The 22,012-nt window shown below is 40.4% G+C and overlaps 2 protein-coding genes across 3 annotated transcripts; both read left to right on the forward strand.

The window, feature by feature from the left end:
- The first annotated feature begins 3,170 nt into the window (after positions 1-3,170).
- On the forward strand, positions 3,171-9,703 carry LOC117760769 (calreticulin-like). Its single transcript, XM_034584065.1, has 9 exons — positions 3,171-3,392; positions 4,035-4,136; positions 5,668-5,871; positions 6,045-6,139; positions 6,230-6,439; positions 6,808-6,921; positions 7,111-7,254; positions 8,106-8,198; positions 8,813-9,703. Exons 1-9 carry the CDS (start codon positions 3,299-3,301, stop codon positions 9,032-9,034), a joined length of 1,278 nt encoding a protein of 425 aa, XP_034439956.1. The 5' UTR covers positions 3,171-3,298; the 3' UTR covers positions 9,035-9,703.
- A 1,380-nt stretch (positions 9,704-11,083) lies between these two features.
- On the forward strand, positions 11,084-21,613 carry rad23ab (RAD23 homolog A, nucleotide excision repair protein b). Of its 2 annotated transcripts, none has more exons than XM_034584063.1 (11): positions 11,084-11,303; positions 13,585-13,666; positions 13,960-14,039; positions 14,847-15,292; positions 16,204-16,250; positions 17,616-17,743; positions 17,824-17,941; positions 18,577-18,761; positions 19,201-19,347; positions 19,768-20,684; positions 20,735-21,613. In XM_034584063.1, exons 1-10 carry the CDS (start codon positions 11,235-11,237, stop codon positions 19,879-19,881), a joined length of 1,416 nt encoding a protein of 471 aa, XP_034439954.1. In that variant the 5' UTR covers positions 11,084-11,234; the 3' UTR covers positions 19,882-20,684; positions 20,735-21,613. The 2 variants fall into 2 exon arrangements, with proteins under 2 accessions (XP_034439954.1, XP_034439955.1); XM_034584064.1 differs by having other exon boundaries at positions 18,580-18,761.
- Positions 21,614-22,012: the final 399 nt, after the last annotated feature.

A 22,012-nucleotide genomic window follows, 5' to 3' on the forward strand; every position in this document is an offset into this window, starting at 1 on the left:
TCAAAACGGGTTTTGACTTTTGATCTTGTAGGATGCAGTAGAGATGGCAAGAGAAACTAGACGATCACAAGTATGAAGGAAGGATGGCATTTTTAGACTTGTCTGAATCTCAGCGGTGGGCAGAGGATTTCTCCCAAAGAAGCCCTTAACAACTGTTTCATAACTATGGCTCACCTGGTAGAAGAGATGGAAACCAACTCTGACACATACACAGCCTTTCCTGTCATTAATGTTCCATCCATGTGTTGTATTGATGAATCAAATGATTCAAAGAGGACTCCAGTGCTGAAGATTCCAACACTGGAAATGTAATATTTGTCTCCTCAGGCATTAACACTTCGAACAAAGAAAATGAACTGCTTAGAACATTCCACTTGTGGTAACGATGAAGATGGTGAAGAGGTCACCACCTCGGAATACGATGCAGATGTGGAGGATTCCAGATTTGAAGATTCCAACCATAAAACTGAGAATTCAAAGCCAAGTCTTTAAATGTTGATGAAGATTTCGCACTTTTTTAAACAGTGGTGCTCCAGCTGCCATCAGACCAGTTGATGCTGACGATCTCAAGACTGGCCATGATGGAGCTCGTGGGAAAAAACGATTTAAAGGTCCAGTGTGTCTATTTATTTTTTGCTAGATTTATGTGAAAGGGATCTATTGACAGATATTTAATATAAAATAATCCTAGTGATGTTTTCACGAGTGTGTTTCATCTAAATTATACAAATTGTTGTTTTATTTACCCTAAAATGGGTCCTTTATATTGAAATATAATTCAATATTTACATCAGGGGGGGTCCTCCTCTCGTTTTTATGAAAACTGAAGGTTACCAAAGGTTCTCTTTCATGTTTGGAAGGGGAGGATGAGGTGAGGGGTATTCAGCTGCAACATGCAACTTCACCACTTTATGTCACTAAATTCTACACACTGCAACTTTAAAGCCATCTGCAACATTTTCTGCAGAAGTAATAAGGAAGTGGTTTTCATCTCTAAACCTCCAAAGAACTAACTGCCACAACATAATAAATTCCCAGCCCTGTGCCCGAGTCCTCCAACATGTATCTAAATGAAATTCAAATTATATAAAAACATTCAAATTGAAACATCTTCATCTTCTTTGATAATTTGTTGTTTGAAGTAAGTTCTGCTGTCTTACAAGCTGTAATTTAACTGCTTCATTGACATAGTTATCCATTGGATGCAGTGGTCATTAAGATGCAAGTTTAGTTAATTCCTTTAATTCATTAGCCATTATGTGTATGTAAAATGAGTTGCTCAATCACGCAAAATAGCTTATATTCACGAGTCACAATTTGTCTCATAGTGTTTAACAAGGTTAACATCCTCTGCCCTTAACCTTCAACAAGAGTAAGGAAAAACTAACAAAAAAACATGTGAAAAACATAGAAACCTCTGGGAGAGCCACATGTGAGGATCCCTCTCCCAGGACGGACAGAAGTGTGATAGATGCTGAACACATCAACAAGTTTACAATATTTACAACATTGATTAGAAGAAACAGTTTTTAACATAATGGAAGGTGTGTCAGTGTTTAAAGCATTTATGTATAAGAAAATGTCTGATAGAGATGAAGGGAGCAGCAATGAGAATTGAAATGAACATCTGTGAGTGTAGTGGTGTAAAACCCATAGGCACTGGTCTACAAAGATGTGGAATAAACTTATATATTCATATGAGTCATCCTTCACAATATTCTGCCCTAGTGGGTGAGTGCATGTGTGGTGCATACCAAGAGAACCGTACTGGCCTGAAGGCTTGACTTTTACAGTGAGGAGGTTCTGTGGGGGGGATTTTGCTGCTATAGTTTGGGTCCACCTGTCTCCTCAGAGAGAGGAGCCACTGTAAATCAATACAAACTTATTCTGACTGATCACTTTTATCCTATGATGGAACATTTCGATCCTGGGGTCTCATCAAGGACCACAATGCCACCATCCATAGGGCATGAGGGGTCAGTGAATGGTTTGATGATGTGAATCATATCGGTGGCCTTAAATCTCTCAACATCTCAACCCAGGTGAACACTGACCTGGACTGACATGATGAGAGCTCTCTCCACCAGCATCATCACGACATCAAGGGAGGGATTACCTGCTAGTAGACTGATGTTCATCTCTCCAATACAGTTCAAGAGAATACTGAAATTAGCGATGTCCTTAAAATGAATCCAATATCATGTATCACCTGCCACTCATATATTCACAACTGTGAACACAAGAGATCAAAACGATCACTGTGTTAGAGCACGTGGTCATCTGTAACTGGTTAGTCCACAGGTCTTTTTAACTAACAAGCCAATGAGTCAACAAATTAGTCTGACCTCAGGTGCACTGTCGACAGTGAACCTCTCTTTTTTTGTTGAACAAGGTTACCTTTTCTAATGTTCTCTAAATCATCCAACTAATCCTAATCTAAAATAACTACTGAAAAACATTCTAGGAAATAACCTTTCAGAAAACATCTAGGGGCTTTTTAGTAATGTTCTTTTGTGGAACATTCACACACACGCGCGCACACACACACACACACACACACCTGTAGCCAGGAGAGAGGTTCTTCACTCAGGCAGTGTGGACACTCTAATGATTAGAGTTTAATCTGTTAACATGAGCCCAAAATGATGTATTTGTCTTCTGTAAAAACAGTGACTCACTTGTTAATGTTTCAGGCCGGACACAGCAACAGCTGTGAGTGTGTGGGTTTTGTGGGGCTGTTGTATTGCGCTTTGTTATAATGACAGATGTAGACAAAAATAGAGACACCTCTCAGTGTTAGTGAGGATATAGAGCCATTGTGTTATACTGCATTAGGTTTGTGTAGGTGTGCCTAATAAATTGGAAAGTGTGTGTAACAGCAGTCCTTTTAAACTTGTTGTCTGACAAAGGGGCTCACGAGATAAAATTGCTTTGCAGTTTTACACACATGTTCAAACAGACTGAGAGAGAGTGGGATCGAACTACCACCATGCTGACTAATGGACGACCCGCTCACCCACGTTCAGGTCCGTGAACCCACTGCAGCGCATGCACGTCTGCTCTCCAATATATGCCCCGCCCACCTTTCTCCGATCTCCGCCCGACTCTACCCGAGTCGTTTCCGAAAAGTAACTCGTGGTCCCATTTCATTGGCGGGACGCTCGTCCAATGAGCGGCGGCCATCTGTGCAGGGCTGTCAGCAGCAGAAGTTGTCGGGTGACGGTTCCTCGTGCCTTTATCAGCTGAGTTCTCCTCCGGTCTGCACTCTTCACCTCTCCGGTACCGGACAGCAGCGGACATGACGCTTCCCGGGGCTCTTCTCACTCTCTTAGCATCTGTTGCTGTGACCATTGACGCCACCATCTACTTCAAGGAGCAGTTTGAGGATGGAGGTGGAGTAGAGCCAGTTCTTGTTCTATTGCTCTGTATGAGTAGTGTTGTGTTGTGAAAGCTGCTTCCAACGGTCTTTTCATTTGGTGGTTTCTCTTTTCAAAATGTGACCCTGGAACTGTATTTTACACGATAACCTCAATGTGTTAGCATCCTCCTTTATGTCAAAGTTAGGCCATGTCGTGTCTGTTTGTGAGGGATGACGTTAGCTTAAAAATAAGTGAAGAACCGTAGAAAAGCAGTAAAATGAAAATCCATGTGCTGTTTTAAATGACATGTTGTGTGATATTTTATAAACCAAAAACGTCATTAATTGACGTCCCCGTATGTTCGTCCAGAACTATTTTCATTTTTCATGAGAGCCGTATTAGAGCTCTCAGGTGAAATCCTCCATATGTGAAGAAACCTCGACGACGCTCTTCACTCAGTCAGAATAAAAGTGCACAACACAGTACTGTTAACTACCAAGAGGTGATTCCTGGGTCCATCCATCTGGAGACTAGAGACTGTGTTAGTAAATGGGACACTCCTCCACAGCCAAAGCCCTGCTGATCTGATCCACAGCTTACATGTAGATGTGGACTGTGTTCTGGTGAAACTGTGTGAACAGCCGGTGAGTAACCAGTTTGAATGCTGTGTTCCAGATGGATGGACGAGCCGGTGGCTCCAGTCGAAGCACATCTCCGACTATGGCCAATGGAAACTGACAGCTGGAAAGTTCTATGGGGATGCGGAGGCTGATAAAGGTAATTTTCATACATTGTCTGTCATAGTCAGCTGGTACAAATGGGTTTGTCTGACATTGCTGCTTTTGCATATGTTAGGTACTTGTTGATAGAGTCTTATGAAAATGAAGGTGAAGGAGGTCTGCATTTATGACGTGCTCTTAGAGCAGGCACTATAAGGAACTAAAGGAGCAGGGGTCTCATTTATAACTGTTGCGTACGCACAAAACTGGGCCTGAAAAGTGCGTACACCACTTCTCACGCAAATGTTGGGATTTATAAAAACAAACTTGACAGGAAAATTTGCGCATTTCCAGGCAAACTCTGACCCATGCTTACGAACGTTTTGGAGACGTGAAGTGGTGAACTGAAGCCAGATTATTGATCCACAGCTTTAGTTGTGCTCGCGTGACATAACTGTTCCACACAAACCTTTTAATTGCAAGAGGAGGAAACGAGGGTTCAGCAATCATAAAGTTGTTGTCCCACTGATCAGCTGATATAGATTCTATGGATCTGTGATCTTTGTGCTGAACTGAGTCCAGTATCACACAGATCGACTGACGGAACCGAACCATCCCAGTACAAACACAAGCATATAATGATAATTCAGTTAAATTCTATAGATTAGGGACATCACAGCTGTCTCTGGATTTAATAATCCTGCAGTTTTGGATGATTAAAATACAAACAGGCGATACAACAATTCCCAACATTCTGACAGTGTGTTTTATGTTTTTGCCTCCACCTTTTGAAGTAGATTTTTTTATGTCAGGCTCCGCTCTCTCTATTGTCTTCACTCTCACTCATTGTATTATCCGCAGCAGCAGAGTATCACTGTATTTTCTTTATTATCGACATCACTGCTGTCCCATTAAAATCACTCTTCACCGCCACCTCACTAACAAACACTTCAATGTCAGAGTCAGAAGGTTTCACTTCCTCTTCTCATCGCTTGATGCCGACTCTGTCATGACTCACTGTGGTAAACCCATTGCTCAGCAGCATCATTTAATATTCATGAGCTGCTTTGCATTGACCATTTATGGTTGAATGTGGGCGTGTAGAGGGCGGAGTATGAGGTGCAATGGTTATAAATGAGACGCGTGGTCTGTAGAGTATGTGTGGAAAGTATTTGCAGGACTGGAGTAACCTGCCAGTCGGGCCTCTATTAACACCCCGACTCTTAAAGTTTTGTTTACAGTTCTCTGTGCTGGGATACTCCCTAGCTCCAGGTGAAAATTTAATTGAACACAAACCTATTTCAAAGCATTTAATATAAAACAGAAACTGCATTGTTTGACAAACATTTATTTTTCTGAAATACATTCTCAAGATACCACACCGACCCTATGATGTCAGATGGTACTGTGGTTGTGTGTATTCCTAGATTTAATTTTCAATGAAAGTAGCCTAAACCAGCGCTTTAGGCCCCTGGATACCTGGGGCCTAAAGAGTCATAAAAGAGTCATAAAATAAGAATAAAAAGTCTGTAAGAAGAAACTATTGCATGGTTGGCTACAAAAGCCCTGACAGGTTTGCTCCTATTTAGGTATTCAAACCAGCCAGGACGCCCACTTTTACGCCACGTCGGCCCGCTTTGAGCCCTTTAGCAATGAGGGAAAGCCCCTGGTCATTCAGTTCACTGTCAAGCATGAGCAGAAGATTGACTGTGGAGGTGGCTACGTCAAGATCTTCCCCTCTGATGTCGACCAGAGTGATCTGCAAGGAGACTCACAGTATTACATCATGTTTGGTGAGTTTGTTCTGTCATGTTTGTTTTGCAAACACACTGAGGCCTGAGCATGGAACATAACTTTTGGAGAGATGTGTGATGCACTTTTCTAAAAAGTAATTTCTACATTCATTTTAAATACAATCTTTAGTTTTGCTTAATCTGTAATGTTAAACAATGAAATATGTCTCCAGGGCCTGACATCTGTGGATACAGCACAAAGAAGGTTCATGTAATCGTGAACTACAAGGGCCAGAACCACCTCATCAAGAAAGACATCAAATGCAAGGTTGCCTTAGCAAACAGCATATTGAATAATATAGACATTAATTCATACTTTTTCTTGCTCACTCTAAATTCCCTTCTTCCACTCCTGAAGGATGACGAACTGACCCACCTGTACACGTTGATACTGAACCCAGACCAGACGTATGAGGTGAGGATCAACAATGAAAAGGTGGAATCTGGCTCGCTGGAGGATGACTGGGACATGCTGCCCCCGAAGAAGGTCAAGGACCCTGAGGCCACGAAACCCGGTGACTGGGATGACAGGGCCAAGATTGACGACCCCAGTGACACCAAGTCTGAGGTAGGAAATGATCAACCTCAAGTCTTAAGCATCCCAATTTATCTCCTGCCCTCCCCGCCTCATATCACCCATTCCAAAAACGTGTCCATGAAAGGCTAGAATTGCTGTCACTCTATGTTACATGTAGGTGTTCCCATCTTATTGAATATGTAAACCTAAAGCACATATACCTAAAGCATGTTTACAAGGTAACCGGGCTGTCGCTGTGAAATGGACGCACGTATTTGGGAAAGAATTATCCAAATTAACCTCCATGACCAAGATTAAGTCGGTTAGAGGTCACATTCCTATTTTATCGTATGCGCAGTGTTATTAAATTGTATATTTAACGATTTAAGTGGTAACTCCGAACCTGCCTTTTTTTCCAGGACTGGGACATGCCAGAGACCATCCCTGACCCTGATGCCAAGAAGCCTGACGACTGGGACGAGGACATGGACGGAGAGTGGGAACCCCCCATGATCACCAACCCAGAGTATAAGGTATAGCTTGTACTGCTAAGCACATGGGCCAGAGCTGTGATCAATCACCATATCAAATCCCTTTACTGGTGTTTGTGTAGACTTGAATGTATGGTTTGGGTAGTGGGTTAATATTCTGAAGGCATTATGTCTGTCATGGAACTGCTGGGATGACCAGCAGCTCTAACCCCTGTCGTGTTGTCTCTGCAGGGGGAGTGGAAACCCAAACAGATTGACAACCCTGACTACAAGGGAGCCTGGGTCCACCCTGAGATCAACAACCCAGAGTACACTCTAGATGCCGCAATGTACAAGTTTGACAACATTGGAGTACTGGGCCTGGATCTGTGGCAGGTAACAATCTACTCTGACACTGACAGAGTCTAAGTATATATACAGAGTTAATGAATGTTATGTGGTAAAATCAATGGGCCTCATTTACAATCTGTGCTTAAACCGTGCGTACGAACGTTTGACGCACGAATCTGGGATTCATCAATATGTTCGTACCTAAATTTGTTCGCACTCTGCGGAGAAAATGTAAACACACCCTTTTAACTGAATGCATAGTATATTAAATCTACATTTACACTTACATTTAAAAAAAATTGTAGGTAGACAGCACTTATTTAATTTACTAATGCATTGACCAAATGTTTTAAACAAATTATGAAATTGACGCCCTTTCATCCTCATCATCTCTATAAAAACCTGCTGAATTTATGTTTCTGGATAAACGGGGCTTCGCTTCTTCTGCAACAAAGAAGTTAAAACCCTGCGTTAAGTTGTAATCTGCGGGAGGAACTCTTTTGTCTGCGTGCGTGCGTTCGTGTGTGTCCCTATTTGGTTATTAATCGATGATGTTAGATCAGTCTCCGGATCGTTCCCCTCACTTTAACCCTGATGTCCTGTCTGTGCGCGTTACGTCTCGTGTTGTGTAGCAGGTTTAAACATGTGTCTCAAACTCTAAAGTGAATCAAACAAACACAAAGTAAACATCAGTCCTGTATGTGTCCTAATAACTTGTGATCAGTGATGGTGTTTATTGTTAAAGTGTAAGGTGATTTTGCGCATGCACTTATTTTCTGCGGAGAGTAGGAACATTTCTGCGCAAATATTAGTGAATGAGGCCCAATGATACCAGAGTTGAAGGAAGACGAGGGGGATTCCTTGAATATATGATTACTGTGTTTGTCTTTGTTCAGGTAAAATCTGGTTCCATCTTTGACAACTTCCTGATCAGTGACAATGTCAAAGAAGCTGAGGAGTTTGGGAAGGAAACCTGGGGAGTTACAAAGGTAGGACTGTATTCAGCTTGAGTAAACACTGTACTGTATATTTTAGACCAAATAAAACAATGTTTCATCTAATTTTAACTATTTAGCTGTATTTATCTTAATTTTTAAAAAATGTCTTGCTCACCACTGCAAAGAACCAGTGTTTGCAGCAACATTACCTCTTGCCTTGTTTTAACCTCTATGAACATGGGGAATGGGAAGCCAGCAAGGGGATCACATCATTGTACTTTGTTGCTCAGTGTTGTTTGGTGAGACACACCAGGAAACGGTTATAGTATCAAGAAGCGTGATGTGTAGAGGAAAGGCCATTTCAAATTTTGATAAAATATGAAATTTTAGTTGCATAGAGTTTTTCTTTAGACATTTCTAACGTGTCAAAGGAAAATGTTGATGTTTCAGTAAGGTTCATATTTGCGTCCATGTTGCCTAGCGGACGTGTTGTCCTTACTTAACCACCTCAAATCCAAGGACATTATGTATACAACTTCCCACGTCGTAACCACAAGCTCATTAGTTCAATTTGAAAATAGCAAATTAGTGATCATCATCAACGACAACTTAACCACCATCCTCCTGTTCAAAACATAAAATAACTTGTCTTCTTTTCACACCAGGAACCAGAGAAGAAGATGAAGGAGGAGCAGGAGGACATGGAGAGGAAATTGAGGGAGGAGGAGGAGAAGAGCAAGAAGGTTGATGAGGGTGATGAGGAGGAGGATGATGAGGAAGATGGCGAGGAAGAGAATGAGGATGAAGAGGGCGAGAACGACGAGGAGACGGATGATGACGCTGGGACAGAAGACAACGTTGACGTGAAAAAGAAGACAGAGTTGTAGAGAAGCCTGTGGACTGCTGTGTGCTTCTCTCTGTGCGGGTTCAAACCACAGAAAATGAGTGAAAGCCACTGATGGACTCGGGCCTTTCATACAGCAGCCTTTTATTCAAGAGTAGGGGCAGGGAGGGGTGACAGATTTATTTTTTTATTGATCCTTGTTTTACTTTTTTTTTGTCTTCAGACTATAGAAGGGAGAAGGGTTTACATGTTGTTTTTTCTTCCGTTTTGGTTGAGAATTTTCTAATCTAATGCGATTTTCCGAATGTGGTCGATCCCATAATGTGTGCGTGTCGAGCAGTTACTCACAGAGCCAATTCCTTATTATTACTGCTTTTGCTGGGATGTCCAGTAAAATCCAGGATCTGTGATATCTGGTCCATGCACTTTCCTCTCCTGTGTGATGTAGTACTGCTCGTTTTTTCGAATTGCTCCCCTTCATAATTTATTTAATCATAATATGAATCCACTGAAAATACATATGTCCTTCCTCCAACTGTGTGTGAGTATGTGAGAGTGAGACTGCATAAAACAAACTGTGATTTTTTTTTTCTTTTCTTTTTACAATCTTATTTTGTCATTGTTCTGGATGAGTGGCTGTTCTGTGGGTGCACACTGTTTCTTTCTTTCTTGAGTTTCAGTCAATAAATTGAAGCTTCTCTCAAAAACCTGACACTTGTTTTTAATGACAGTGTTGATATAGGGCATATGTGGATGTAGGTCTGGGCAATACATTTTGGGGGATAATTGTCACAATATAAGTTGCATCAAAAGCAATATAACAAAATTCCAAATATATTGATACAATACACGTGCAAGTACAGTTACAGGTTTAAAGGTTCAGTGTGAAAGGCCTCTCTTGGCAGAATTTAAATATAAAATAATCCTAGTGATGTTTTCACTAGTTTGTGATCATCTAAATTGTATGAATTGTTGTTTTCTTTACCCTTTATATTTAAATACTTCATATTTACATCAGTAGCAGGTCCTCTACAGAGGCCGCCATTTTTTTTACAGTTGTCCAAACTGGAAAAACTTTGTATGACAACTGAAGGCTACCACAGGTTCTCTTTCATGTTTGGGAGGGTGAGGTGAGGAGTATTCAGCTGCAACATGCAACTTCACTTAATTCTACACACAACCTTTTTGAACACAGCCTGATAGATCTATCTCAGGTTTGTAAAAGGATTTGCTTAATAAGTGTTTCATTCTCTGCTCATTAAGAGGAGTTTAAAACCACAACTCCCTCAGAAGCAAAAAAAGTCTTTAAACTAAAAAGAAATAATGGAACATTTATTGTGATAATTATTGATATCGACTGATATGAACATTTTTATCTTGTTATAAATGTTGACCATATTGCCAAGCCATATGTCCAGTATTCTTTAAAGAAGATCATTTAGATGAGGTGATAGAATGGGCGCCTACAAAAAAAACTATATATGTTTAGTACCAATGTGATAGCAGAGTTTCTTCGTGTATAACCACATAACTATTTTTAAAAGGATAAAAGTTCCATCGCCACTGACGAGTAGCAGACTTCAATAACTGCACAAACCATTGAACCACAGCCATGTACATCACTTTTTTGGGAAACATTTCCGGGGCTGTTTTCGGTATTTGTATGTGTGGTGACGTTTTGCAGAGTATGTGTCATCAAATTGATGAAGTTGTTTTCCTAATTTGCAGTGCGCTGAGCTCTCTCGGCCACCATAGCTTTGGAAATACCTGATCTAAGTTTAAGTCTGAGATGCATTTGATGTCAACTTTCATTCATGACATTCACACATGATGCTTCACACATTTTGACCAATACTCAAAATGTATTTAAAATTTACGTCAAATCACACATCAGGCTTGCGTTTTTTATTCTGATTGTTGAAGCTGTATCAGCTTTGGAACTGCCACAGGGGAAAAAACCTGAAGATGAGCAATGAGAGGACATAATACTGTAGCACTGTTGACTGTAGAATATTTTCCGACAGCACTTGAATGCGGCACAGTGTTATGCCTTACCTCCAGCAGTAGGTGGCGCTCGTGGCCAGCGCGCTCCCTCCGCTGCACTGACAGCAGACAGCTGAGTCACAGAGTGTTCAGGAGGCTCGCGCTCATCACAGCAGGTAAACAGGGAGGGAAGCAGCCGCTGAGCCCGAGGACTTGACCCGACAGCAGCGAACTGTGGCCGCCGCCGCCGCTCCGGAACCATGCTGACGATAACACTGAAGACCCTCCAGCAGCAGACGTTCAAGATAGAGATAGAGGCAGAGGTGACGGTGAGTAGAAGTTAACGGGCTGAAGTAAACAGGCCGGGAGCTGCCATTCACACGGTGGCGTTCAGTGACGTTACGCTCAAACATGGCCGCAGGACCGGCTGCTCAGCTCTGTGTGAAGCAGGAGGACGATATGTGCGTGTTTGAAACATTGTCGTCACCTCAACATAAACAGACATGTCGGATCTTTCACTGACTGAGTTCATGTGGGGTGATGTAGACCAGTGTCACACCGAGACTCAGCTGCTCTCCCTTCAAAGTAAAGGCGCAGCGTCTTTTAGTGAATTCAAGCATGTCACTCTTTCTGTGAAAGTAACACTGTAGGGTCATGTTATTGAGCTTAATAATACAAATTAATTCAGTATATTTTACTGTCTGTATTCCACCCAAAGTGTACTACTTACTTTATACTGCATATGAGAGGTATGCTGGGGATTTATTTTGAAAACAAGGACCGGAAACGTCTTTACTTTACGTTTAACTTGATGTTTGACTTGTTTTATGTCTCACCATGAATGACGGTGCAATAATTTCCACCTTTTTATATTAGCTCTGTTTAGCCAATAATATTTAATAATCATACAGTCAGAAATATATTTGGTTATATTACTAATATATGTCCATATCATATAGTAAGTAATATAGGATTATTATATTTGGTCCATAACAAAAAATATGTTCTTATCATATAGTAAGTAATATAGAATAATTCATATCCGGTCTATATAACAAATTATATTTAGTCACATATAATAATAAATATAGAATTATTTATATTTGGTCTATATAACTACAAGTTTGCAAGTTGTTTTAAAAAAGGGACACACACACACAGAAAAAATTGACTTAAATGTCAGTGCCCGGTAGAGCTCATACCTTCACCAAGGCCTAATAGTCTCCTTAAATTAAATCATGACACACTATATTGCACACACTAATGGATATCAGATATCTGCAAATATGCTTGTTTTTTTCACCATGATTCTTTTAGTATTCCTTGGGAAATTAGTAAAAAGGTCAAAAAACACCCAATCTTGGATCTGCCCCATTTGTCCTGAGCCATACAAGTTCATGCTTGGCCCATGGAGGGAGGGGACATGGGGCATACTGAACAGATATCTGTTCAGTAGTTTTTGCATAATCCTGCTGACAAACAATCTGACGAGACAGACAGACAGACAGACAGACAGACAAACAAACAACAGAAGTGAAAACCTAACCTCCTTGGCGAAGGTAAAACACAACATGTTTATATAAATGTTCATGCATTTAAAGTGGCACAGTGTAACACCTAAACAGTTTCTGTAACTGTTTCATTGATTTTTTTAAAATTTTTAATCAGGGACAATGAACATTGATCAACATCAATATTTCAACCATGTAAATATGCCAGGGTTAGCTGTAAAAGCTAATTTGCACCTGTAGTCCCTGAGCAGGAGGACAGTAGGAGTACATTACAAGGTATCACATGAAACACAATTTAGCACATATCAGACAGTAAATGAGTGTGGTTAATAACAGGAGAAAGAAGAGAAAAGAAAAAAAACGCATTATACTAATATTCTTGCTCAGAACATATTAATAAAATTATACTGCAATATTAGCATACATATTATCTGAGAGACATCAAGTTATCAAGGGAAATAATCCACTTGGGAGCATTACTCATGTACAGATTTGCTTATATTTTAAATAATATTTCTATTTGATTTTAAAAGTGTAGTAATTCGTACAGTTTCTGATAACTATAGGGAGTCTTTTCCAGATTTTTGAGGCTCTCACTGAAAACACAGAATTTACTGTGTAAAGGTTACTGACCTTGTTAACCCTCAGTCTTTATTCTTAGTTGTAATGTAAACACTAAAGAATTTTAAACATCAGGCATAAATCTGTATATTGTTTGAAGCTTTCCATACTGAATAAATTATACTTGACAATAATGTTACAATGATGGTCACTATTAGGCTTTTTATCCAGGACTTTCAGTATTTGTTTATAAAGTGATTCAACTGGTCTTAAGGTAGTAACTCCAGTTTGAGACCAGCAGGTCATACAATAATTAAAATGAGAAAGTATCATCCCATGCTTGTGTAATTTGGCTGCCTGTAGCAAATATACAGTCTCATAATCCTAAAATTAGATAATCCAAATTTAACAGTTTTTACTACTTTGTTGACATGTTTTTTAAATGTTAAATGAGAATGCAAAATTATGCCAAGGTATTTCAAATTATCCACAATGGTTATTTGTTTACGTCAATGTTTTATCTGCTGATGTTTTTAAGGTGAAAACTCTGAAGGTGAAAATAGAGGAGGACAGAGGGAAAGATGCATTTCCTGCTGCAGGACAGAAACTCATCTATGCAGGTGAGTGAGACAGATGATGACTTGTACAGAAGGTTTGTTTTTAAGTGACAAGCAGGAGTATGTTGCATCTTACTGTGAATTCAAAGCAGCACTTAAACTGCACCATATACAGTATGCAGTAACATATGTATTGAAATAGTATACACTTCAAAAGTGCTTCAGAAGGCCCAGTACTAAAAGTTGCTCTTTTGTGTAACTATGACAAGTCTTGTTTTGATTCTGTACAGATTCATATTCATGAATGTCGTGTCATGAATCGTTTTTCATTCACTGTTTCTGCTTGAATGTCACAGGCAAAATCTTGAATGATGACATCCCGTTGAAAGAGTACAAAATCGATGAGAAAAACTTTGTGGTGGTCATGGTTACCAAGGTCAGTGTCTCTACTCAGATGGTTTATTAGAAATTCAAGTCAAACTCAGCTGCTTTGAGTTTTTGTCATTGGGTTAGTCATTTCAAGTCACTTTACATTTTTTGTTATGGTTGCTGTTCAGCAACTGGTGGTAGTAACCCCTTCCTGGTAGGCTTTGAATATGAACAATTTACCAGAAAGAATGGCATTGAGTGCTCATGTGCTATCCTGTATTTTCATCATCTTTATTTGTTAAATTAAGTGAGATTCCTTATGGTTGTTTTCTGGTTAAAAAGGAAGTTAACGACCTATGAATTTATTGCGTAAAACGTTGATGAAGTAGTCAGGAGATTTCTCATTTGCTGCACCTCTCGGTGTGCGTTTATTTACAAACTTTCTACGGCTACAGAGAACTTCCGGGTGTCATCAAAACATCCACTTTTAACCCCTGGTTACAGTTCCTGGTCTCCCCCCTCTCTCCTTTCTCCCCTCTTTTCCATCCACCTCTCCTATTTTCCCCATTTGTTTCTCTGTTCACCCCAACCGGTCGAGGCAGATGGACGGCCACATTGAGTTTTTTCTCTCCACAGTTGCATTATTGCTTGTTTATTGTGGGAACTGTTGTGTTTCTCTATAATTTTATGATCTCAACCGTAACATGCACAGTGCCTTGAGATAATGTATGTTATGATTTGGGCCTATACAAATAAAATTGAACTGATATTGAAATTACTACTTGATTATAAACATAATAGACTGTTGTGTAGCTTCCTGTTTGGTCATTATATCCCCACTACTCTAATGATAAATTCTCAAATGTCTTTTCAGCCTAAACCAAACCTTCCTCCACAAAAAGCTCCTCAGCCAACTTCTCAACCAGCTGCAGCCTCAGCACCGCCCTCAACCTCAGCACCGGCCTCTGGTCCTGCACAAGCACCCTCCACACCGACACACACAGTGTCTGTGCCCACACCTGCCCCACAGGCAGTGCCTCCTCCTGAATCCCCATCTTCATCCCCAGTCCCAGAAAACACAGAATCGACTCCTGCTGAAGCATCAGCAGCTCTGGACTCAAATGTAACCCCAGACTTAGCTCCTGACTTGGCTCCAGCTGTCACTCCAGCCTCTGCCCTGGCTTCAGCCTCTGAAACGGATCAAACAGCCTTGGCCACTGCAGACCCCACCACTCCTGCTACGCAGCTAGAAGACAATCCAAGGGAAAACCCTGAGAATGAACCATCCATCACGGCACCAATGCGCTCTTCGGCTTCAAGGTGTGAGGAAACATATGTTCATGTACACTGAGAGTTTAATTGACTACCTTTGTACAAGAAACCTTATTAAACATGTAAACATGTAATTTGACTCTCAGCACGTCACCATTTACCAGTTAAAATATTTCTTCTTCCTGTGGTTTAAGTATGCTACTATCGCTTGTTTATAAAACAACCTTATAAGAGGGTGGCCTGGTGATGCAGGGGTTAGCTGATATAAGAACACAGCATGGGATCCCCTAAGGATTCACTGCAAGAGTGTTTGTTGATGATGCTTCTATCACGCGACAGACACAAAACTGAGGAAAATCTGAAATAATATGAATATCTCAGGATCAAAAAGTGTTGCCACTCATGTAGAAAACACAGCCAAAGACGTTAAGGGAAGTAATGGTGATATTTCTGTGTTGTTGTGAATGCCTCTGACCGTAGAATCTCCTGCTGCGTTGTTCACAATTGAAACAAACTCCAGAGAAAGTTGGGACCCAATTGTATGGAAATTCTTTGGAGTTTATTTCTGAATGGCAATGATGGCCCCATAATACACTTGCAACCTGTCCAGGGTTAGATAAGCCCCTCACCCAATGTCACTATCCTCAAAGGATAAGCAATTTTAGCCAGCTAATGTAACCTTATAAGACTTTTACCTAGTGACAAGAAAGAACCATTTTTCTTTTAGTGTGGATATGGACATGACGATTTCTCATTTTCCTTCCAATAAAGTGAGGAAGATCTCATTGAATGACCTCTTATAAGCAAATATTAACATGCAGTTACAGCACAACTGGGCCTAAATGTTGCCCATAGCTTTTGTCTTTTTGTCTTGTTTCTCTGTTAAAACTGATTGTTACTGTAACAGTTTATGCTCTGGAACATTGATCCACTCTTTTCTCTTTTTTCTTTTCTCTTAGCCTTGTTGATGAACTGGGACTCCTTGAAGAAGCAGCATCAATACTGGGTAATAGTCATTTTACTTATCTACATCAAAAATGAAATAATACTGTTATGCTGGTTAGATTTAGTTTCTTCCATTTGGTCTTAACCAGTGCTTGGTTGATAGTTTCCCATTGTTCTCAGATAGATAACATCCCAATGATTCTCTGTCGACCTTTTTCCTCCCTTTTTTCACTTGTTTGCTTTGTACAGATGAAAACTGGACAGTTTGAACACAGCTGGGAATTACACATATTTACAGTCATCAGGATACCTAATAGATGTTATTGCAAAAGCCCAACAATGACAATAAAGTTAAAAAAAGGAAGTAGTTGTGGATGTTCTGATCATTCACATCCAATGTACAGATATACAATATTATGTAAACATTTGAATGGGCCCATTTGTAATTGATGAGGATTTGCCTGTGAACCTTTGAACTGAAGGTTTTCATTTAAAAACTGCTGGTGCTGAGCTTCACACAGCATTTCCAGTGTAGCCTCATCCAGCTGTTGTCAGAACACTGTAATGCATATGTTTGAATATTTCAGTGACATAATTGATAGGGATTTCATGGATATTTACAATGGTTTTTAAATTATATTACTAATAAATTTAACATTTATCAAGAAATATAATCGGAAAAGCATTACATTAAAAAGTGTAAGAAAACACAATGATTTCCAGCATTATCTTGACTATTACATTTATGCCTCAACACAGACTTTTTATTTTATTAATATTTACCAGCTCATGAGTGCACAGCAGACACGGAACCTTACAATAAAAACCAGTCTGTTATGACAGTAGTGAAACATGTAGCTAATCATTGTTTGAATATATGATAATGTAGAATAAAGGATGGTTGAAAATATCCACTTCAGACAAATACAGTTTGTAAACTGTACTGGTAGATCATAGGTGGAAATGTTCCCTCTGTCATGATCTTTTGGCACCGAATACTCCACATGTCCCTTGTGAGTTATGGGATAGAGCCTGTGTTTGATCAGTTCAAACCTCTCCCCGCCCACAGCAGTGGTTCAATGACATCATCAGCCATGTGGCAAAGGCAGTTTTAGCCAAGCCGTGGCAAAGAAATGCAAATGAAACAAGCTTTTGTTGAAATGGAAGAGTCTGTGGGAAACTTTCATGCAACACAGTAATAGCAGTCAGGGAGTCAGTTGTCAGTCAGTTGTCAGTTTTCTTCAGGATCAAATATCCCAGGTGTTTTCTGTCTCACTGCTTTCATGGTACAAATCAGATATACGCTATAAAATGGGGTGTGGGTGCATTTTACATAACTACTGTTATTAGCCAGTCACGTCTAAGACATGTATGTCTATTCCTCATCACTTCATGCAGCATCCTTCCTCTGTTGTTGTTTCCATAGTGACAGGTCCGGCCTATGAGAACCTGGTGTCAGAGATCATGTCTATGGGTTATGAGCGGGAGCAGGTAGTTAATGCACTCAGAGCCAGTTACAACAACCCAGACAGAGCAGTGGAGTACCTACTGATGGTAAGGATTTAACCAGCTCTCCTCCTTGCCCTGCCTGCCCCTGTTTTCTCGGTTGTATAATAAATGTTTATGTACTGTAGGGTATTCCAGCAGAGGCCAGTGATCTGCCACCTCAAGAGCCAGTTAGACACAGTGCTCCATCAAACCCCCCAAACCCTGCCACAGAGGCACCGCAGCAACCCCCAGCAACCTCTAACAGTAAGAGCACATGTTTATTAAGCTGCTTTCAGACATGCACTGAACTTCTGAGATCCTCCGGAGTCTCTCCGGAGACGGTGTATGTATGAATGCAAATGTAGTGGGGGGGGGGGGGGGGGGGGGGGGGGGGGGGTGAAGCTTCTAACACGCGACAGATGCGTGTGTGGGGGGGGGGGGGGTATGGACATTATAGTTCTCTACATTATGACAGTAAATGTAAATCAGATGGTTCCAAAAAGTGATCCAGTTTTGGTCCCTGACATGATGCTACAGCTAATTTCTCATTAAGTAAGAAAGTTACAACTAGCATGAACTGACAATGGTATTAAGCTCGGTTTTATGGGGAAATAGGCACGTCACCTTTAAAGAATGTATGCTGTTCCCATTGTTTCCCAGATATTGGGTCTCCACAAGGGAGGTCTACAGTTGGACCCATCGGGGATGATGTTGCAAATAATGAGTAGGACTGCTCTATGGATTTTAGTTTGATTTTAGCATTAATTTGATTTATTCTGGTTGAACTCACTGAACTATCCATAATCAAGGGTTCCCATCTGGTAATTTTGTCTTTAAACTGTCTCCCACAAAATGTTTTCTGTCACACATCAACAGTAAGCAGTTCATGCTCTCCCCAGCAGGGCCAGTGTCTAGCAGTCAGCCTCCCCCTGCTGGTGGAGGTTCTGTCGCCACGGCAAACCCTCTGGAGTTCCTAAGGAATCAACCACAGTTCCAGCAGATGAGACAGATCATCCAGCAGAACCCAGCTCTCTTGCCAGCCCTGCTGCAGCAGCTGGGCAGAGACAACCCACAGCTGCTGCAGGTACCAAACCAGCACACTTGCCAAACCAGCACTACTTTCTACCACGATCCACATTTGTCTGTTTGCTTGTTGCAAAGATGTTTCATTAATGCTGATCAAGGGAAAGTTTCAACATTTAAAGATTGCAAGGACTTGTTTTACCTAAGCTACTTTCTAATGAACTACTGCACTTACTTGTACAAGAAAAACATGCGTGTATAGTACTGAATAATTTGTGTTTATTAAAAGAGATCTGAGTACACTTTTAACAAAATAATATTTGAGAAATGGTGGCTTTGCTTTGATGAATCATTGTTTTTACCTTTTTTATATTCTGTTTGAATTGGTGGTTGTTCTGTAACCCTAATCATCTGTTCTGTGAGATATTCATTAAGGGCTGGGAATGTGTACCATATATATATATGGTAGTGCTCGTCCTGACTGAATGCATCACTTGCAGCAAATCACACAGCACCAGGAGCGTTTTGTACAGATGCTGAATGAGCCTCGAGGCGGAGACACGGGAGACGAGGGCGCCGAGGCCCAGGGGTCTCCACAGACAAACTACATCCAGGTCACCCCACAGGAGAAGGAGGCCATTGAGAGGGTCAGTTCACCACTCACACTGACATTAACCTGCATCAGTCTTGTTGTCTAGATAATTTCACAAAATTGCTATTATAAAAATTTGGTAAATGTACTTACAATTATGGTTAGTTGAACCTACGATAGTGTCATGAACCGGCTCAAATTCAAGACAAAACTGAGGGAGACCAAACAGTTAATTTATTTATCTAATAAGAAAAGGCTGAGTCAGAAGTCAAACACAAAATCCCTGTTGGCTGGGGAAAAATCTCCACAAAAGCCACTAGTAGAGTGGGAGGAGTCATCACAATATATCTTTTATGGTTATGTGTTTAAAAGTATGCATATGTGCATATGACTTTATTTAGAAATTTAGTTGTGATGTTAGGGTTATGGGGAATGCCTTATGTCAACAAGCGTCTATGTGTGTGTTGTGTTACAGTTAAAAGCGCTGGGCTTCCCTGAAGGCTTAGTCATCCAGGCGTACTTCGCATGTGAGAAGAATGAGAATCTGGCTGCTAACTTTCTGCTCCAGCAAACGTGGGACGATGAGTAAGCAGACAACACCTGACACATCACCGTTGGACAGAGGGTTTTGGGAGTGGGTGACAGTGCAATGCAAAATCCACTGGAGACGGACAGGGACGTGGGGAGGAAGACAACCTTTTTTTTCACGCCATTGTGACTGTGGTCTGATGAAGATGCTGACGATAACGACAACGATATGCTGTTCAAAGTTCGCTGTGCTGCCTGCTCTCCATACTGCTGTGATGATCATCAAAGGAGCTCCCACCGAGCTGTACCTCACTGCTGCTACATTATTACTGCTGCCGCTTGAGCTGAGAGGAGACATGTCAACAGTATGCATCACCTTCACAGGCGTTTACATGTGTTAGACTACTATACATACACAGTAGACATACTGCACAGTGTGTTTGTAGTGAATGTATACACGATAAAAACTAATGCGTGTTCAGAAACTTTCCATGTTGGATTTACGTGAAAATGTGATGCAAACTGTTGACTTCACTGTTTTGAGAGCTAGCACTGCTTTATATTAAAGTTTAGGCCTGGTCTGGTCATTTCTTCAGCTTCTTTTGTCCTTTGGAAAGAAAAATCTTTTAAAACATCTCAAACCAAACAAGTCCAAACAGCACAGATGTGTTCTCCAGGTGTGCTCCTGTGGTTCCATATTTGCTGGTAGAGCATTTGAAACTGCCTGTTTCCGCTGGCAAAATAAAAGAATTATGAAATAATACATACATCAATTTGGATTTTTTTGTAAAAATTTAACCAATCATCATTTTTAATTTCCCATAATTGGGCTCAGAATTTTTAGTTTTTGTAATATTTTATGTTGTCATTTTAGTTGTTCCAAACTTATGTAGGGATGTTGCTTTTTTTGGCAGAAATGGGCTGCCAAAAAATCTAGACATTCAAAGGGAGGTAGAATGTATCTGCTGTAAGTGAGCAGTTAACACCATAAAAAGAATAAGCGGTACAGTCACAGTAAATAACGCTGCCTTGTTTTTAAGATAACATGTGTGCAGTAGTGATGTGTTGTGTGGGAGAAGTGGATCTCTTGATTTAGTCTTTTATGCTGTTTGACTTTGGAGGACTTTTTGGTTCTGTTGTTTGAACGTGGAGGAATTTGAAGGTTGTTGATGAAGTGCCACTCTACTTTGCAAGCATGACTTATTTGTCATGTTTTTTATTTTTAGAGAAAGGTTGTTTTCAGTATTTCTTAGCTGGAATGAACAGGCATAGTCCACGTCCTATGTTCAGCCAATCAAGTTCTTTTGTGATTGTTTCACATTTTCTATGCATTTTAAAGCTGTAAGACTTTGAGCCAATGCTCCTACATGCCTTACTGGTAGACTTGGACATTACCATACAGTGTTTCACATATTTCAAAGTTCAATATTGTAGGATTTGTGACCTTTGTCAAACTTTGAATTATTGATAATTTATGAGTCGTTGCCTCAAACATGGTCTAAAAGGAAGCTGAATAAGTGCTAGAAGCCAAAACCAACACACAAAAAAAGATATATTTTCAGCATTCAGCATGTGCTTTGCTGTTTCTCCTGTTACTTTTCTATATTTTGTTTGAATGGAACTGACTGCAGCCGGAAGTAAACTGTGGGGGGAAGGCACTTGAATGTGGAATATGCTGCTCTAGCTTGTGAGGAGTTGTTGATTGCATGAGGTGATGAAACCACCAGTATCGTGTTGCTCTGATCTCAGTTTATCTGTTGTTTTCTTTTCTTTTTGGTTTTATGAAAATTATTTTAAAAAAATGTACTTACAGCCGTAAATACTCTGGTTGAGGTTTTGCTGAATATTTGGGGGGAAAATAAACTTTTGTTCCACCATTGTGTAAAATAAATTGCTTTTACAAAGCGATGATGTCTTATCATGGATGATTCGGTTGCAACAAACTACATTACACTACATCAGACTACATCAAACTACATCAGACTACATTGGACTACATCAAACTACATCAGACTACATTGGACTACATCAGACTACATTACACTACATCGGACTACATCAAACTACATCAGACTACATTGGACTACATCAAACTACATCAGACTACATTGGACTACATCAAACTACATCAGACTACATTGGACTACATCAAACTACATCAGACTACATCAAACTACATCAGACTACATTAC

Source organism: Hippoglossus hippoglossus, chromosome 4 (genome assembly GCF_009819705.1).
Source record: "Hippoglossus hippoglossus isolate fHipHip1 chromosome 4, fHipHip1.pri, whole genome shotgun sequence".
NCBI lineage: Eukaryota > Metazoa > Chordata > Actinopteri > Pleuronectiformes > Pleuronectidae > Hippoglossus > Hippoglossus hippoglossus.